Genomic DNA, 20,511 nt, shown 5'->3' with positions numbered 1-20,511 from the left:
GTGTTTTTGTTTATCGACCACGCATAAAATCACCTTCTTTTTTTTGGGAGGAGAAACCGTGGAGTCTACGCGGCTCGTAAATCTTATCTTGAACGTGCGCGAAACGAGCGGAGATCTCATCTACAGCAGGGGTGTCCCAGAAGCGCCAACTACAGCGTTGTGTCTGGCGCTGATAAGCCCCTGCTGGGTTTATGGGTCCAGATCTGCTGGACGTCGATGAGTTAGATGAGAGCTGGATCGTTGAATCGATTCATTTGGAGAGTCGCATCACTTGCTTAGAGCAGATTCTGGCTTTTAATTGGGTTTTGATTGTTAAAATCAACTGTGGTACTAACGGTTGTCATGTTTGACAAAAGACTCAACTGTGACAATTTTAAGATTCACCAATTGGGTCCTAAAATGAAGCATAGATTGCTGATATTACTGTTTACAGCGATAAAGCTTATTTTTCTGAGTACAATGACCCTTTGTACGACCACAAAGAGTTTAAAATGGATTTTTAACTCAATTTTGAAAAATTAACCTCGCGGTCCTTCTTGACAGAAAAGCTCCTACTTGACAGCTCGTTCCAAGGGGACCATAGTTGATCCATCGAAAAAATGTTGTCTTGTCAAAAAAATTTTTTGCATTAAAATGAAAAATAGTGATCAGAAATGGTTTTTAATCGTGTTTTTTACCGTTGTACATAAAAATTGACATAGGGCTTTAGTACCCAATTTCCAGTTTTTAGCATTTTGTATCGTTTTTATTTAACAGTTCAAAAAAGTCAACTGTGGTCCAAATAATATCTGGCTACTAAATGTCCTATAAATCAACTGTGCCGTAACGATGGACCAGTTTGTTGTGATCTTTTAGTATTATTAGTATATCTGCGGTAGAAACTTGACTACAACAGCAAACTAATCTATGGTAGATAGTTGATTTTTGGACATTCAAAAGCTTGGACAAATTCTTATTCTAATGAACAAAGAATCAACTGTGGAAAAAATATAGCCCAATTTCTTGTAGCCTTTAGAAGAAGTCAACTATGGTCTACTTGAAATCTTGTATTTATGTTTAAATTCTGGAAATTTTTGCTTCTGAATGTTCTATATACCAAGAATCAACTGTAGGATGTACGATGGACCAGTTTGTTGCGATTCATTAGTTTCTTTAGTAGATCTGCGATAGAAACTTGAACACTACAGTATACTGTTCTATGTTAGATGTCACAGTTGATTTTTGGACATTCAAAATCTTGGGCAAATTCATATTTTCTTGAACGAAGAATCAACTGTGGAAAAATCATTCCATTTTGTTGTAGTCTTTAGAAGTGATCTGCGATAGAAAGTTAAATACAACAGCAAACTGTTGGACATTCTAAAGCTTCGGCAAATTCTTGTATTCATGAACGAAGAATCAACTGTGGAAAAATGATTTTCTGAATTCGTTTTGGTTTAATGATTCAAAAAAGTCAACTGTGGTCTTACTAAAACCAGGCAGTATGTCTAAGTTTTAAAGTTTTTTACTTCAGAATGACCTCAAAATCAACTGTAACATGTACGAAGAACCAGTATGTTGTGATCCCTTAGTTTCTTTAACAGATCTATGGGAGAAACTTGAAGACCACAACAAACTGATCCAGGGTAGATTCCACAGTTGATTTTTTGGAAATACAGTAGCTAGGGCAAATCAACAACTATGGTATATTTCATGATTTTTGGACATTTCACTTGCTTAGGGCAGATCCACAACGCTTTCAGGGTTTGAAGATTTGAAGAATTATTTACTGATAGCGAATTTTAAATAGATTTGAAAATGCAACTGCTTCTCAGGATTTAATATAATTTCAAATATTGAAGTTCTGGCAAATAAACTGTGACATTAATGACATATTTGTCGTAAATTAGAGCCGGTTGATATTTGCTTGACATCAGATCTTCTCAAATCTCCCCAGTTTTCCCAAAACATCAACTCAACTGTAGTACTAATAAATGTTCTGTTTGTTAAAAAAAATCAACTGTGACATTTGATATATTCTAATTTCTTTGCAGTACACTCAACCCCCGGTGGTTGGTCACTTTTTCGTTTGACACTTTTTTAGTTTGTACCCCGTTGGTTGGTCAAAGTCAAACTAAAAAGTGACGAACTGTCACTTTTTACACGGCGCTCACGTACACTATCAAAACAAACGTTTGATGGTGTGTGTGAACTCCGTGTAAAAGGGGTGTCAAACTAAAAAGTGACTCCGTTCGTTTGACAACAGTTGGTGTCAAACCATCGAGGTTTGAGTGTATACAAATCTTTTCTTTTAAAAGGTCCAATAAACCAAATATTCAGTTTTTGATTTTTGGGTGTTTTTTAATACCCCTGACTCAAGGCGGTTTCAAAAACACCTATTGGCCCCATTAAAAAAAACTCCAGATATGTTTCAGTTTAACAGTACAAAAAAGTCAACTGTGGTCTTACTAAAATTTGGCAGTATGTCTATATTTTTGATGCCGTCATCAAGGGCTATCCAAAAGGCAACTGTGACATGATTGATCAGTTTGTTGTGATCCGTTAGTTACTTTAGTATCTGTGGTAGAGACAGTCCATGGTAGATGTCACAGTTGATTTTATACGTACAGGAATCGGGACAAATTTTCATTGAGATATTAAAATCAACTGTGATATGTTTAATCATTTTTGATCGTTTCACAAAATATTTCAACTTTTGAAGATCTTCAAAATCAGCTGTGACACACAACAAGGTTCAGCGCTTGGAATGTTGGTAAAATTTTATTGATATAATTATAACAATTTAAGTTATGGTAAATCAACTGTGACATTAACGATAAATTTGAGTCGGTTGATCGTCGCTGGACATCAGATCGCCTTCCCCACTCTCCCCAGTTCTCCCTAAACTCTCCTTTCCAGCCATAAACTTTTTCTGTCCATAATCCAATTAATTTCGGAGACGCGCCCAAGCCGCAGCAAAGCCGGTAACTTTCGCCGCAGACCTTTGGCTGATTTAGGGGGAGAGGGGGTAATATGCACCCCTGGGGCAAAATGCACCCCTTGCTTTTCTCGGTGTTTGGAAGAATTTTCCGGGGGAAAAATCATAGAAATTGGAAGCTTAACCCTGCTAAACCATGCTGGACAAATTTGAGCATCGTGGTATAAAAACAGCTTAAGTTATTTGCAAAACTGTAAAATGTTGTGTTTTCATCTAATTTTCATTGAACTTTCATTATGATTTTTGGGCAATAAAAAAGCATTTATTGTTATTCTAAGTGTTGAGGTATATATTTTTTGCCATAATCTTCATTATTCTGAAGATAGATGAGTCCAAAAACATCAAAAAATGCATTTTTAATTAAATTTTCTGCAAAAAGCGGGGTCGGGGCAAAATGCACTGCTGTGAAGTTCCTTTGTAAAAACAGCGGTGTCATCTAGTGGTGACTAGTGAAAACTGCTTTTACCCGGTGCATTTTGCCCCATTGTTGCGGTGCATTTTGCCCCGTTGTTGTAGTGCATTTTGCCCCAATGTTGCGGTGCATATTGCCCCGCATGGTTGTTTGAAAGAAATCAAAAATATTTTTAGAAATCTGTTATTTTTAAACAATTTTGAGGTTTTTAATGACTTTTTTCACTTGGATGACGTTAACTAATAGTTATTTATGAACATCTAACGAAATTCTTTTACAGAAATGCTGTTATGGTTGAGAAATCACAGTTTTCCCTTAGGGGGTGCATATTACCCCCTGTCCCCCTACTACGGCTCGTTACCGCGGAGTCTCCGCCGAGGTGCCCTGGCGCTGCCCAAAAACTTCAAGTTATGCCTCTAATTGATTTTTACTGCTTTTAAGAAAAACTACAACCAAAAACATTTACGCAGGAGGTCGGTCGGTCGTAAAATCCGGTGCAAGCCAGGTTCAACAAGTGGCGCGTACTAGTTGCGTGGAGGATTGAATTTCTCCCCGCCGGGCAGGTCTAGGGCGGTCATAAATAAGAGAGGCGCGCGCATAGTGCGTACGCGATTATGATTTTTTATTGCCGCAGGGTCGTAAAACCCGATCTACGGAAGCCCACGTGCGGAGGGAAAGTGACCTGACTCCGAGGGGACATAAAAGTTTGATAATTAGACGCAACCAATTTGATTGCAAGCAAAACGGTGGAAAACTAGTGGATACAGATCGTTTAACTGCAGGTTGGATTGCCTGGCGGTAGATCTTCGGGTTTCCCACCGCGGTCGTCTTACTAGGAGCAGATCCTAGATCTGAAGTTTAAGTAGCTCCATTGACCCTACGGGTCACCCAAGAACTTCCTGACAACTCCGACGTCTTCAACCTCGTGGGAAACGCATCGACCCGTGACTGCGCTCCACCGCTGTCATCAACTTCAACCGCCCAATCAAATCGTTTTCCGCATGACGGATTCATTCCGCTTCGAATTCCGCTTCGAAAATTGCTTCGAAATTTTCTAAACAGATTGTCTGATTCATTCCGTTTCGATTCCGTTTGAGCATTTTTTGCACAAGGGCGACACCTGCTGGTGTACAGCGGAACCTCGATGACATTTCGCCGAGTTTCGCCGAAGCGGTTTTTCGTCAGTGTGTGAGTGAGTTGACATCAAAAGAAATGTCAAACGCGTTTCAACTTGAAATTTCTAAGAGCGTCATCGGAAGAGCCTCGATTATTTTCAATCGGATTTTCCGGATTCTCAAAGTTTATGGGCGGATTTGTTTATTGCCAAGTGCCCCACGACCAGGAACGCTGCCGTTTGTATATGGACCGTGGGCCGGATCTGTCCTGCGTACGTTGCTGGTGAGTTTGGTTAAAATTTGAACTTTTTTTTTATCCCCAACTGATTTGACGACGATTCTAGGAATTTGTTCATACCTGGCCTACTAGTGCGAGTTACTCAACAAGCAGACGAACCCGGTCCAGCGAACATGCGTTGATTTGCTCCCATTCAACTTGGCCAATTGTTATCGCTGGTACCGGCATGAGTGGCGGACGGACTTCTCCGTCGGACAAAGAGATCAACGGAACTTGTCCTTCTGCATTTCCAGCGGATTCTTTATTGGAAAACAGGTAGCCCAAACAGACGTGCGGAAATGCACAAGCCGGCAGCTGGACTGTTGCCGCCACCACCACCAACCATTGTCATCCCGCCGGAGTAGTGTTCCGTACTGCCGGACCACAATATATTGTAAAAATTACAAATTTTAAGTAATTAAAACACGGGATTCATGGTGGGGATAGTGTTTTTTTAAATTAATTTTGAATATAAATAAAAACTGCCTAAAATAGGCCAAAAAAGTTGAATCAGTTTTGAATTCCAATTAAATCAAAACAAAAAAGAAAATCAAAAAGAAAAAAAAGAAGAAGAAGCAGCTGTCAAAGCTTACCCGTCTGTTCCGTTTCAATTCCGTTTGAATTCCGCTTGAACCGATTTGCGGCGAAAACTCAAACGGAACCGGTTGTTGCGTTTGAAGCGGAATTCGTTTCCGAATCTAAAACGAACACTGTTTAGAATTCGAATTGAACTTTTTTCGCTCAAGCGGAATTCTAAACGGAATTCAAACGGAACGTGCTGAGTGGGCGAAAGCGCACTTTTTTCCGCTAGACGCGCGCACTTAGTTCGGGCAGCACACGACGACTTCACGTGACACAGTTTTCCCCAAGGGCTAACTCGGCGCAATCGCCGCGCCGAGTCCTTCAACATACATTAGGAACAGGTGACTGGACACTTTTGCTCGATGTCCTTGCAGTGATTGTAGAAGACTAGGGGTGGTTAATTTGTCACCCCGTCAACCGACAAGTGAGCGTCTCTAATTGGTGTTGGCCGCCGCGCGGCCTAATGATTGCTCGAATAGAAAATTTAATTAAAAATCATGCTGCGGTGGCTACCTGTGTTTCGTTCGTGCCCGGGCAATTTATTTATTTATTATTCTGTGATTGATTGATAGGTTTTTCACCGCGCTGGGGGGGAGTGCCGCCTCACGAGTAATCCGCGCCAAGGGGGAGGGGGAGGTTCAACCTCGCTGCCGGAGATCCCCAGCTCGAGATTGACAGCATCGCTCGTTGTAACGATGCAATCGATGGGTTCTCAAGTGGTCCAGAGGCTCCTTGTCCGGTAGCCGTTGAGCCATTCGAGGTCCGCTCCTTCTCGACGAGATAGTAATTAGCTCAATGTCAATTGCAGCCATTAGCTGGTTGATTTGGCTGCAGCAGCAGCTTTAAGATGCACTCGGGCGAGATTGGCTTCGAGAGCTGAACGGAGTGGTGCCCAGGGGTTTTAATTATTGGCTCCGGGAACTCTTTGGAGTGGACGAACGTCGTTTGATCTGCACTCTCGAACAAATGACCGGTGGATAGAAGTTGGGTTCTGCTCTCGGTACACGGAAAATTAAGTAAAATCCTCATGGGCGAATTGAGCCCACAATTGTGATCCTTTATTTTGCTGAAAACCTGTAAATTCCAATTTGTGCCCAAATTTGATCATCCCAAACAGATCAAACTCATCATTCAGTTTGAGCACAATTTTTTGCTCAACGTGCTCAGATTTTTAATAAAAGTACGAAAATTCTTCAATAAGAGACCAAATTTGTGCTTCAGTCTAAATTTTGTGCGAGTCATGCAAAATTTGTGCTTGTTGTGCACAAATTCGTGCTTTAAAAATGAAGTATGTGCCCCACAAAAGGTTGACAATAATATGGGCACAACTTTTTTTCAACTAATGAACATTGTATTCAAAGTGTATGTCATTTTCCCACACAAGCTCATGAGTTTTCTGATAATATTATGGGAACTTTGTTGTTTTGAAAATTGGTGCGTTTTGTTCACAAATTTGTGCTCAATATTCTAGAAATTGTATTTTTTTTGGAAAATATGGCTACATTTTTCAGGAGTTGTGCCCAAATTTATCCAAGTGTGTAAAGTTTGTATGAATCAGACACAAATAAGTGCTTGACGTACTTTAATTTGTGCTCTACAATTGAAGGTTTTGCAACGTTGCACAAATTTGTGCCTTTGAAAATGTAATTTTCTTTCAACAAATGAACACAATTTGAGACAAAATGTTGGCCAATTTCTCGCATAGTTGAATGAATTTTTCCGTGTTCAGAGTCTGCTTTTGAAACAAGACTCATCATGGGTGACTTAATCCCAGTAATTTAAGGCTCATCGTTCAAACTCTACAAGCAAGAAGGTGCACGCAATCGACGTCTGTGTCAGTCAGGCCACAAGGAAAGTCGACGCAAGAACTGCTGCGCAGTTCCACTGGAACTGTTCCAGTGACCTCCAGCTGGTCACTTTCTACCCTGGCGCAGCTATTATTTTTGTTTTGCGTGGGCGCCCCAAGTCACGTCGCGGGCAGAACAAGTTCTAAGCCGGTCTGCCCAGCGCGTAGGTGTCACCGCAGGACGCCACGCACCTCCTCCGGCTTCGCCCTGGCGATTATTGGTCCGACGACAGCGTTAAGAAAATTTATGTCCCATTCTATCGCAAAATTCATAAATAATCAACAGTCACGGCGGTAGCTGTGCGGACTTTCGCACATTGGCGATGTAATCGCGAATAAAAGTCTTTTGCAGGGTGGCGTTACTATTTTGTATTTTGGTAATTACTCAAATATTTATAATTTGTTGTTCTTTGAAAAGTATTTAAATGAATTCTTTTAGTCAATTTTCATGAATTTCACGTCAATAATTTGATTGACCTAGAGGTTAGGTCATTAGGTTAGTCCAGCTAGGTCATTAGGTCAGTCAGTAGTAGTCGTCTCCCTGGAAAAGGCTAGTCGGCAGTTGGACTCGCAATCCAAAGGTCGTCAGTTCGAATGCTGGTTCGAACCGCCAAGGTCATGCAGTAGAGCGAACAATTTTTTTTAATTCTGAAAATGTGCAGATCTTGGCACTATTATTTCCGTCCACAGCCACGTCCCCCCTCTCTAGGGCAGGGCTTCCGCTGCCGTGGCCAATCCCGGAGGATCCAACCCAAGCAAAAATTTCGCATCATTATTCATTCATCATCGCGCGTATAGAGATTAGCAGCCGGAGATAGCAGCGTGGCACTCCGGGCTGTGCTCGAAGGAATAATAATAAATGGTTTTTATATAAAATTCAAATTTTTCGGGCGTGGCCGCACCCGATTCCCGAGATGTGCACTTCCTGTGTGTGTCTGGTGAGGAACTGACCCCTTTCAACATGATTTCGCTGAAGAAGCGCGCTGGGACGGGCGCGCGCGCTGTTCTTGCATTTGCATTGGAAAAGAATATAAAATCAACGAGACGCTTTTTTTTTGCAGCAGCAGTTGCTTCGATTATTTATAGTGCATTTTTTTCTCTGACGGCACATGTATGCAGAATTGCATTGCACAATTTCCGAAACCCCGGAGACCACACGCTGAATATCTGGTGGCACTCGTTGGAGTGATTCCAGTTTTCCTATAACCGGGGCGCTCATTTGCACATCATGAATAATCATTTCTGCTCGCACTTTTGTGGTGATGAAAGGGAGGGTGGTGTCAAATGGGAGGCACTGCCGGCGGCGGTGACTGGGCTGCTGACTCGTAAAAGTCTCCTCTGATTCTCTGGGCAGGGTGCTTGCTGGGCTGGAAAAGTTGCTGAGGCTGCTGACACTCGTTGCTGAAACGGCAAGTTCTCGATGTAATAGTTTCAGCTCCAAGAAAGTTTGTTTTCAATATGAGCGCAACCGTTAGGTTGGCCCACTTTTCAAAAGTCGAGCCCAAATTTGAGCTTTAAGAACATGTTCATAATATGGGCACAAAATTTTAGCCAAAATGTGTCCTTCAAAAACGTTTGCTTCATTATGGGCACTAACGTGAGCATGAAGTGCTCACTGTTCAAAAGTCGAGCGAAAATTTGAGCTTTAAGAATCTTAAATTTTGTTCAGAATATTTTGGGCACAAAAGTTTAGCCAAAATGTGAAAATATGTCTATCAAGAATGTTTGCTTCACTATGGGCACAAACGTGAGCATGAAGTGCCCACTATTCAAAAATCGAGTCGAGCCCAAATTTGTGCTTTTAGAATATTAAAATTTTGTTCATAATATGGGCACAAAAGAAGAGCCAAAATGCGTGTTTCAAGAACGTTTGCTTCATTTTGGGAACAAAGTTAAGCATGTAGTCTTCAAACTTTTTCAAAAGTCGAGCCCGAATTTAGTACTTCAAGAATATTAAATTTTGTTCATAATATGGGCAAAAAATATAACCAAAATGTGTGTTTTAAGAATATATTGCTTCATTATGGGCACAAATATGAGCATGAAGTGTCCAATTGTCAAAAGTCGTGCCCAAATTTAAAACTTCAAGATTATTAAATTTTGTTCATAATATGGGCACAAAAATATAACCAAAATGTGTATTTTAAGAATTTTTGCTTCATTATGGGCACACGATGAGCATGAAGTTTCCACTTTTCAAAAGTTTCAATTTGAGCCCAAGAATTTTAAATTTTGGGGGGGCACAAAATAAAACCGAAATTTGTGTTTCAAGAATATTTGCTTCATTATGTAGAGTCCCCTTTTCAAAAGACGTGCCCAAATTTAGAACTTCATGAATATTAAATTTAGTTCAAAATATGGGCACAAATGTATAGCCAAAATGTGTGTTTTAAGAATATTTGCGTCATCATGGGCACAAAGTTGAGCCCAAAATAGATCTTTAAAAAGAACTTGTAAGGGAACAAAAGTATTAGCCCACTTAAGAAAAGTACAATTTAATTTGAAATACGAGAAATGTCATTTTAGTATCACCAAGAAAATCAGATTGAAGTGCCCACTTTTAAAATTTGAACCCGAATTTGAGTTTCAAGAAACTTAGTTATATGGGCACAAAAGTGAGCTTGAAGTGCCCCCTTGTAAATTTAAGTCTTATTTTGAGCTTAAAAAGAGTTCTATGGGCACAAAAGTGAGCTTGAATAGTCAACTCTAAATTTAAGCTTCAAGAAATTTAGTTCTTGCACAAAATTAAGCTTGAAGTGTCAAACTTGAAAAATTAACTCTAAATTTGAGTTTCAAGAAAGAGTTCCATGGCCACAAAAGTGAGCTTGAAGTGCCCACCTTGAAAAGTTAAAAAGAAATTTAGTTCAATGGGCACAAAAGTGGGCTTGAAGTACCCACTTTGGAAATGTAAGCCTTAATTTGAGCTTCAAGAAAGAGTTCTATGGGCACAAAAATGAGCCTGAAGTGCCCAACAGGAATAGTTTACTCTATATTTGAGTTTCAAGAAATTAGTTCTTGAACAAAAGTAAGCATGAAGTGTCCAACTTGAAAAATTAACTCTAAATTTGAGCTTCAAGATAGAGTTCGATGGGCCCAAAAGTTAGCTTGAAGCGCCCAACTTGAAAAGTTAACTATAAATTCGAGCATCAAGAAAGAGTTCAATGGGCACAACAGTGAGCTTGAAGTGCCCAACTTGAAAAATTAACTCAAAAATTTGAGCTTCAAGAAATTTAGTTGTATGATAGGCACAACAGTAAGCTTGATGTGCCCAACTTAAAAATTACCTTTCTAAATTTGAGCTTCCAGAAATTTTGTTCTATGGGCACAAGTGAGTTTGAAGTGCTCACCTTGAAAAGTTGAGCCAAAATATGATCTTAAATAAATTTAGTTCTTCGGAGACAAAAGTGAGCTTGAAGTGCTTTCGAAAGTTGGCACTTCAAGCCCAATGGTGAGCCCAATTTTGAGATTCAAGAAAGTTAGTTTTTTGGGTACAGAAGTGAGCTTGAAGTTTGTGTTTTTAACTCTGAATCTGTGCTTCAAGAAATTTTGTTTTATGGGCACACATTGAGCTTCAAGAAATTTAGTTGTTTGGGCACAAAAGTGAGCTAGAAGTGCCCACTTTGAAAAGTTAACTTTAAATTTGAGCCTCAAGAAATTCTATGCCAAAAAAGTGCGATTTAAGTGCTCACTTTTGAAAGTTGAGCTCAAGTTTGAGCTTCAAGATATTCAGTTCTAAAAAAGGACACAAAAGTATGCTTGATGTTCTCATCTTGAATAGTTGATCCAAAATTTGATCTTCAATAAATTTTGTTATTTGGGCACAAAAGTGACCTTGATGTGTCCACTTTTGAACGTTGAGCCCTAATTTTAGCTTCAAAGCTTGAAATGCCCACTTTTAAGAGCTGAGACTAAATTTGTAATTTAAGAAATGTTATTTTTGGCATTAGTTGTACACTGAAATGGTATAGTTTGGTTCAAAACTAGTGACTTCTAGCTAGTTAGCCCCCACCATGTGACAACCACATCGTTGAGTGTGTGACGTATGAGCCTTCCTTAATCTGTGTGCATCCCCTACTCGTGTGTGTTCACTACGCACACCCGTGTGCCAATCATTCGAGCAGAACGTGATGAATGAATAAATTCGAACCTTCATCCCGTGTGTCGCTGTGCTCCTGACGGCCGACTACGTGACGGAGCTGTGAATCGACATCCGCGCGAGCGCTCCCCGGCGAATTCCGATGTCTTCCGCATGTCGTCGTTTTGCGTGCATCAGGGAAATTTGATTAAAGTGCCTTTTGCGGCCGCTGCCGCCGCCTTCTCCTCAGTCGCATTAAATATTAAACGAAATCGATTCCTTGCCCGGGATGAGCGCCGCCCCGTTGATTGTCACTTCCGAAGGGGCGGGCGGGCGGGCGTTAATTGGAATGCCGGTGACATACATTCCCTGGGAAGCAGTCACGGCAGTGACAGAGAGTTGACAGAAAATACTTACGCCTGCTACTGGAAATCGTCGCACTGGATAACACAAACTTACCTTAATCTTCGCTGTAAAAAGAAACACCTCATTCTACCTCGCATCTACCCAGCGATACCTCAGCGTTGAAGTCCGCACTTGAAAGCTCCATTCTAACGACTTCAGGCTGGATGAGTTCGCACGGCGCAGAACCCGTTCCCGCGGGCCGCTCCTTTTATGGGACACAGAAGGACACCGACCGAGCACTTCCTAGTTCTGAGTCGTCGGCGGTGCCCGCCGTCGATGATGATGTCTGGACACGAATGCCTAATGAAGCGCGCAAATCCAGCGCGCGGGGTTGCAGTTTTTTTATGAAGAAGGAAAACCTCTTCGAGATGCAGCTGCTGCAGAATGACACTAATGAGCGACTTGCTCGTCACGCTTCGCCGAGGTGATGATCGATTGGACAGTTATTGGAAGCGTCGGACGTGCGCCGAGGGCGGCGGCGGTGACAGTTTTGCGGAGCTTAAATCGTGGTGCGTCACGAGAGAGTTCGCTGATGTGGCTAGATTAACGATTCGAATCGTGGTTGTGCAGCTTGCCGACGGTAACGGGACTTGGCGGCGTGACCTGGACGTAATTGCTGGAGCGTTTCTACGACAACCTCGCTTCGCGAGTTTCTCGTCGATGAGCAGTGCACTTCAGGAAGATCGCAACAGTTTTCTCTCGAACTTCAAACTCCCAAATCGCCCATACACTTTACCCCAAAAAGCATTCATCCAAAAGTTACACACTCGAAACCATCGCACCGCAAAAAAGGCGGAGGTCCCCGCCCTTCATTATCCCTGCAGGACCGCTTCCACGGATGAGTAACGTGCGTACACTTTTTATTGCGGCTCGACTTTTTTTTTCAACTTTGTTCAGCCAACTCCCACTTGACGGCGCGCAACAAACGCTCTGTGCGAAAATCACTCATTCGTGTCCCCCATTCCTCGATCATTACACCAAGGGGGGGAGACAAAAAAAAAGTTCGTTGACGACCAAACCTTAATTCTGCAATCATGTTTTAGCTGGGGAGCCCGCAGGCATTTCAGTGTGCTTTTTTTCCAGCGACCATTTTTGTCATGTGTGTAATTCTATTATGTTGGGCGCTCTCGGATTTACGCTGGAAAAGCACCCAAAGCTGGACACACACATTGTGGAGAAAGTGCCCAACATTTTGGAACAAGTGCCCAACATTTTGGAGCAAGTGCCTAACATTTTAGAGGAGGTGCCCAATATTTTTTAGTTTTTGCCCAAAATTTTAGAATAAGTTTCCATAATTGTGAAGAGGTGTCCAACATTTGGAACAAGTTCCTAACATTTTAGAGGAGGTGTCCAGCATTTTGGAGAAATGCCCAACATTATGGAGCAAGTGCCAAACCTTTTTGAGCAGGTGCCCAATGTTTTTGAGTAACTGCCCAACATTTTGGAACAAATGTCCAACATTGTGGAGCAAGTGCCAATAATTTTGGAACAAATTCCTAACATTGTAAAACATGTGCCCAACGTTGTGGAGCAAGTGCAGTTTTGGATAAAGTGGCCATCATTTTGGAATTAGAGCCCAGAATTCTGAAGAAAGTGCCCGAAATTCCGTGACCTTTATTGTAGAGCAAGTGCCCATCATTTTGGGGCAAAGGCCCAACAGTTTGGATCAAGTGCCCTGCATTTTTGATCAAGTTCCCAAAATTCTTGAATTGACCTAAATTTCAAATATTTTTGCTTAAATTGTACCTTTATCACAAAACTGTGCTTAAAATTTCAAACTCCACTTTTGCGTGCACGGTCACATCGAAGTAACGTCTCCTCCCGCGCACGTCCCGAACTCTGTATCCCGCAGAATGCGCCATGATACTCCCAGAGATCCCCTTCTTCATCCCGCACCCCTCGAAACTCACACGTGGGCTATAAATTATACTTTTTAGTGCCCCCTCCCCCTCCTCCTGAACTTGCACGCTTGACGGGACCGCCAGAGCGAGCGAAAAAAAGAGCATATTTGTTATGTTTATCCAAATTACGGCGCGAGGGTCCAGTCCGTGGAAAAGTCGCGCCAAAAGGGACGGCGAGCTCGTATTAAAATGTAACTCTTTTTTTGATTATTTTAATTTTTCACAAAGTGACTCATGTGCTTGCATAACTTTTTTTTGCTGGTGGGTTCGACCTAGGCTAGACAGAATCCGTTCCTGGTTTTGTGAGAGTTGGACGCGGGATTTGTTTAACTTTTTGCGATTTGCGGACAAGGCCGAAAAAGAGTGACGAATTTGTGCCCGGCTAGACCGCGGTGGAATTTGGGAGTTCAGCCAGCCGGAATCAGGGCTTCGCTGGAAGTGGAAGCTTTTTTTGTGCTCCTCGTTTTTGCAAGTTGTTCGGAGGTCGTCGCGAAAAACGACTGTTTCATGTAGGAAAGTTTTTAATTGGAGAGGGATCGTCCTGCTACGGTGCGTTTTTGTTTGAGAAACAACCTAGTTTAATCTGGACTATGAAGCTGAACATTTTCAGAATTCTGACTTCAACTCTGAGTCTGGTTTCTCAAGATTGGTCAACCCCAGCTTTGACTATCAAATCTGCAAAAGAGACTGTGACTAAAAACTCATACTCCGGCTTCGACTTCTCCGGGTTTATTGCCAAGACTCCAGTGCTAACCCTGGGTCTTCAAGAAGTACCGATTCTACCGACTGCTTTACCGACTCTGTATAAACTATATAAGCAAAAATGTTACAGAATTTAGTAAAACTGTTAATCGTTCAGCATGTTTTTCAAACAAAAGTCTTGAACAACTTCCATTAATACAAAAGTTTTGGAGGCTTTTCCAACTCTAACAACGAAGTCTCATAAATTACACGTTACACCGACTTCGACGGAAATTAGTTCTAGATTTGTCCGGGGTCATTCCGGGGTATTTGAGGATACCGAGGAGATTTTCCCTTTCCCCTATAACAAAAGTTGAGCATCAACACTTCCCACAACCTGGTTCAGGTGGAATTGGTTATTTTTCCAACTGTCAATTTCTGACAACGTGGGCTTTGACAATCATTACATGGCGAAGTCCAGTCTGCAATCCGCCTAAATCGCCGTCTCCATCCAAAGCGAAACTTTCATCCGAATGATGAAAACTAAACTTTTTTCCATCTCTCCGTCCCTCTTCCAGACCAAGAAGCACAGCCCCGGCCACATCAAGCGCCCGATGAACCCGTTCATGGTGTGGAGCCAGATCGAGCGGCGCAAGATCTGCGAGGTGACGCCGGACATGCACAACGCGGTCATCTCGAAGAACCTGGGCGCCCGCTGGAAGGCGCTGAGCGAAGCCGAGCGGCAACCGTTCATCGACGAGGCCGAGCGGCTGCGCAAGCTGCACACGCAGGAGTACCCCAACTACAAGTACCGTCCAAAGAAGAAGCAGGTCAAGGGTGCTCCCGCCAAGGCGGCCGGTTCCAGCTCGCCGTCGGCCTCGCCCGCGTCCTCTACGTCGTCGCGGGATAGCTGTGGGTCGACGACGACGACGTCGTCGTCGGCGTCTTCGACGAAGAGCAAGTCGGGAAGCAGACGCAGCAGCGGGAAGGTCAGCAAGAACGACAGCAACAACAACAACAGCAGTAGCATGAGTAAGTCGAAGAAGGCGGTTATCCGGGCTGAGCTGAGGGAGAGTGAGAGCTTTGAGGATCTGTACTACCATCAGACGGCGGTGCAGTGTGTGGGCGGAAAGTCGCCGGATCCGCCGGTCGGTGCCGCGATGTACGAGGACAGTTCGTTGATCTCGACGGAGCAGACCTTTGCGGAGTCGGTGTTTGACGAGGCGGGTGGGAATTTGTTCTCGACGAATCTGGACGGGTTCAGTGCGGAGGAGTGCAGTCGTGGGTTTGTGACGCAGACGCTGTTCGATCCGGAAGAGGACAACAAGACGTTCATACTGAACAACAACGACGACTCGAAGGGATATCTGTACGCGAACGGTGCTATGAACCAGGAGCAGGCTGGCAATGGGGTGATCAACGGTGCGGGCAGCCAGATGGAGGTGGACATCAAGCGGGAGCTGTACTACGAGGACGAGGATCGGTTCGACGTGACGGATCCGTGCCTGAACGGAGGACTGGACGATGTGTTGAACGGCACCGGCGACCAGATGAACGGTCACCCAGTGAGTCCGGTCAACTCGATCAACGACATCGTCACGTACAACGGACTGTTCACGGTGACGCAACCGGGCAGCGGAACCTCCAACGGAAACACCCTGGCCAGCTTCAGCGATCTTGCCAACCTGACGTCGAACGGGTGCTCGCAGCAGACATTCCTGATTGCGTCGCACGTTGCCAGCCAGCTCAGCGAACTCAGCTCGATAAGCCAGCTCGACAGCCGGTCCCCGTCGGCGGGCATCACCGCCAACCAGCTCAACAGCATTTCGTCCAACTGCCAAGTGTTACCCACCTCGACGATGATCTCCGTCAGCAGTACGGCGTCCTGCGCGGGGACCATCAGCAGTAGCAGCAGCGGCAACACCATCACCACCAACTCCTGCCTCCCGACCGGTATGGTCCTGACGGACTGCGGCCCGGCGATAGCGCCCGGACTCATCAACACCCACTCGCACCACCACCATCTGGACTTTAGCGACATGGTCGGGACGGAGGACTACAACGACATCACGTTCGACGGGCTGGAGACGGCGTCCTCGTCCAGCGGCTCGCACCTGGAGTTTACGTACCCCTCGGCGGACATGCTGCTCGACACCGGCCACTGCTACGACCTCAACTAAGCCGGATCATTTTTGTTTTTTGCAAACACATCGAGAAAAAAAACCAAAAAATTAAGTGCTTTATTGTGAGAGCGAGACAAACGAACGAACGAGCGAGAGAGAGTGAGAGCATGCGAGAGACAGAGGAAATGTTTGTAAATTAGAGAGAAGACGAGGAGAGAGCGCGCGCGAACGTGGCGAAGAGAGGAAAAACAAATTAAAAAGTGTTGTGATGAGGTAAACAGAACTTTGCGCGCGGAAACAGGAATTATTCGAGATTTTTTTGTTGTTGTTTTCATGGGTTGTCAGCGCGGGCGAGAAAGCAAACTGTTGTGATATTTTTTTCCTCCTTAATTAATTGGAAAGTTTGGCAAAGTGAGGTGGTCGCGGAAATTGAATGCGCCAAAAAGGTTGTCAATAATTAGTGAGCGTGGTCAGCGCTCGGGGAAAGAATCGACAAAAAAACAAAAGAAAGTAAATTGAAAAATTGCAAATGGGACCGCGTCCCAAAAGTGCCGGCGTTCCAAAGCAAAAAAAAACGAGGAAAGGATCTTGGCAAGAAGAAAAAAAGTTTCGTAAGTCACCGCAACCACCGCGGCATTCAATTGATGGCGCGCAATGAAATTGGTTCCTTTCGATTCCCTCTACACAACTTTCAGAGTGAGGGGATGAAAAAGTTTTACATTTGCGGGACCGAGGTTCACCTTTTTTTTTCGGCGAGGAAAATGTTTTGTGGTATTTTCCATTAAGTCATTACACTAATAGCCTCTCTTCCTCTTTGGTGAGGTGGTTTTCGAGAGTGCCGCGAACATTGTAGCACTTTGTAACCGATTGCAAAGTTGTGTCTTTAAGGTTCTTGAAGAGAACGAATAAAAGTAGTTTTTAACCGATTGACAACTTAAAGATTGAAGATTTCGCAGTAAATCTTTACCGACCCGAGCAGACGGAAATAACTTGGGAATAACATTTTTTGTTATTTGAAAATACTAGGCCAATAACATTTTATGTTATTTATAACAAGATTTGTTATTCGTCGTTATGATTTTTTTGTTATTGGATTGTTATTGTAATAACAGATTAATAACATTTTTAGTTATTCTTCGAACAAATCTCTGTTATTATTTTTTGTTATTTTAACAACTAATCCGATCATCCCAATAACAGTTGGAGATATTCTTCCATAACAAAAAATGTTATTCCGCAGTTGTTTTGGCTTTCAACCAATATCAGACCAATAACAAATTTTGTTATGATAACATAAACTGTTATTAAACCGTTATGCAAAAATTGATTTCTCAAGAAGATTCCATAACACTTTCTGTTATTTTAACAGGATTTGTTATTGAAATGGTATGAATTTTGTTATTACCGTCTGCCCGGGGAATGGTGAAATTTAAGCAATTTTGTATGAATCAATTTCTCAGCAAAAAACCGCCCAGCAGAGAGTGATTCAAACGAATCGCATCTGCCAGCAATAAAGCGAATTCAATGATGTAGAAAAATGAGCGGCATCTTTCGCGATAAACCCGGCTGCCCGAAGGGCGTGCGAGCGCCGGAACAATCCCGCCAGGTCTGCCAGTTGTTACCAGTTCTCCGATTGAAGGAAGAAATTATGATTATTGAATGATTTTCTGTTTCTACCTTCGACTGCGGTGCTTCCTCCTTTTTTTTTGTTCCAGGAGTTACAGCGGATCATCACGAGCCAGGGCGAGGAAATGGTTGATTTATGTTTCGCTGCATAAATCATGAATCATAATCTTATTATGCCGGTTTAAGCTCCCCCCGGTCTTTGGGAGATCCTTTTTCATCGGCCAGACTCCGGCCAAGACGAGAAATCAGTTATGCATCAATACTGGAGCTTTTATTGCTGCCATTATTCGAGAGGCAGAGAGTTGTTGATTCAAAGTTAGCCCAAGAAAAACCTCAACGTGGAACCGAAAGTCATGTGGCTAATCCTCTGATTCGACCCCGGGAAGGTTGAGAGGATGTGGAACTTTTTGCCGGCCAGTTTGTCCGTCCGATGACTTTGATCCGAATGGGTGGCCGGCTCTTTTTTGCCGACTTCGATGGATTGGAGAAATTGCGGGAAAGTGGCGGGGAAACCCAGTGCTGACTGGTTCGAAGTCGACTTCGAGTTCATTCTTTGATTGGGGCAGGCTTCTTCTGTTCGGATGCACTCAGAACTGGGATAAACATCTTTTCACTTGCGCTAACGTTTTTACAGCGCTTAAGACATTAAAATGCTTCAAACTACCGGCAACGTGTTCTTTTGAACATGGTTTAGCCGCTCACTTGAAAAATAATTCGGAAACATGTAACTATTTAGCAAGCGCTATCAATATAAACAAACCCGCTAAGTCACTTGACGTTTACCTATTCCCGTCGAAGACTTACGAAAATCAGGCGAGAAGCGAAGGCAAATAAAAAACCAAGACCTACCACCAACAGCACCGGCAACGCGTGTTAGAGTGAGCCAGTGATGCAAGGAAACTTCCGCTGGAATCGCTACTTTTTATGGTTTAATCAAAAATGTTTGTTTTTAAAAAAAACTGGCAGCCACAAATGTGCGCAAGTTGCAATTGGGCATTATCGTCAGACGAGAATAGACTTTGAAAATATTTTTGTAAAATGCTTTTCAAAGCAATAGAAATAACTTTTGGTAAAATCAAATTTAACAGAAATGTTCATAAAAAGCATGGAACACCCCGGATTATCGAGCATCATTCAGACACCACCGCTTAGTGTGATGGGAACGGGTATATCCCCTAGGTGAATACTAGATGCCAACTGTCAATAAGATTTTGCATCTTTTTTGATTTTTTTGAAGTCACCACCACTTTTGAGTGTCTCAAGTTTTCCGATTAGCATACATGTGAGAGAGGAAGTGTATAAATTGATTGTCCTTTCTCGGCCATCCGTTCCGATTTGCGGACCTCATATCATCTGTCCTGGGCCAGCTCACCACAGCATTTTCGTTTATTTAATTTATTATAATTTGTCAGTCGGTCCAACTATTGCTTTCTCGTCTCCGATTTTAGTTCTTCGATCAGCAAAAAAAACCCCAAAACTTGCTTCCTTCAGCACTCTCGATTAGGATTTCCTTTTTTTCGATTGTTTTGTTTTCAGTTTTCAGTTCATGTCGCCACTCCCAATCTTATTTGTAAATACTGTACAATATTATTTAACAGAAAAAATCAAGTCGTTTTGTAAATTGATTTCCCCGCGGTGCGAAAAACAGTGGCTCTGAATTAGTTCAAAATGGTGACACACTTCGAAACCAGAGAGAAGGTAACGCAATCCCACCAGGCCAGCACTCTGGCAACACTGGCGATTTGTGGTTTTCAATTTTGGTAGCTCAGTTTCGTTCGCTTATTCGGTTTGGCTAGACGAGCGCGCAGTTAAATTGGAGAGAAAGAAGTAGGAAGGTAAATTAAACAAACAAAAAAAACTGTAGATACAAAAATAAGAGAATAAGCTAAATGTGATTTAAGTAATGGAATACAAATTCCGAACCATTCGGAAATTTTGCAAACAAAAACGAATATTAAGAATCACACCCACACTGACACCCACACAACAATACACACCACACACACACCCCCGTACGTTTAAGAAAAAAAAGTAAACTTATAGTTGTAAAGGTAGTACTTTTTAATCGTAGCCGATAAGATCTTGTGTGCGTGATAGGAGACAGGAAGCGAAACGAACGAAGTCAAGTCGGTTGAAATAATTTCTAAGTGTGATACAGCAAAAAATAGAGTTGCGTGCGTGTGCGTGAAGGAATTGCGACCTCACTCACACCCACACACACACATCCAGAGCAAGCAAAGGCAAGTCGCGTTTAAGGTGCAAGTCCTCATTCTTCGCGAGGACTCAATATTGACCTAGGAATAAATTAACATATACATACATAAACTATTGTGGTTATAGTGATTGTGTAGCGGTACTATTTTGCATATATACTCTACAGTGAAATCATGAGAAAAATATAAATTGCTAGGCGCGCCGCCACGTGCAGGATCGACTGTTGGTAAAAGTTGTTTGTGACTTTTGTTTCGCATTGAGTCGGAAGTAGAAGACG

General features: G+C 42.8%; 1 protein-coding gene across 1 annotated transcript in view; it reads left to right on the top strand.

The window, feature by feature from the left end:
• Positions 1-18,965, top strand: part of LOC120420354 (myb-like protein I) — a 144,359-nt gene extending 125,394 nt beyond the window's left edge. The window contains exon 2 of the mRNA XM_039583350.2: positions 14,850-18,965. Within this exon, the coding sequence (XP_039439284.1) occupies positions 14,850-16,451 (1,602 nt within the window). The 3' untranslated portion in view covers positions 16,452-18,965. The remainder of the gene's footprint in view (positions 1-14,849) is intronic.
• The last annotated feature ends 1,546 nt before the right edge of the window (positions 18,966-20,511 follow it).

This window comes from Culex pipiens, chromosome 3 (genome assembly GCF_016801865.2).
Source record: "Culex pipiens pallens isolate TS chromosome 3, TS_CPP_V2, whole genome shotgun sequence".
NCBI lineage: Eukaryota > Metazoa > Arthropoda > Insecta > Diptera > Culicidae > Culex > Culex pipiens.
Note: the sequence above shows the minus strand (reverse complement) of the source record. Positions and strands in the feature narration are given on the sequence as shown.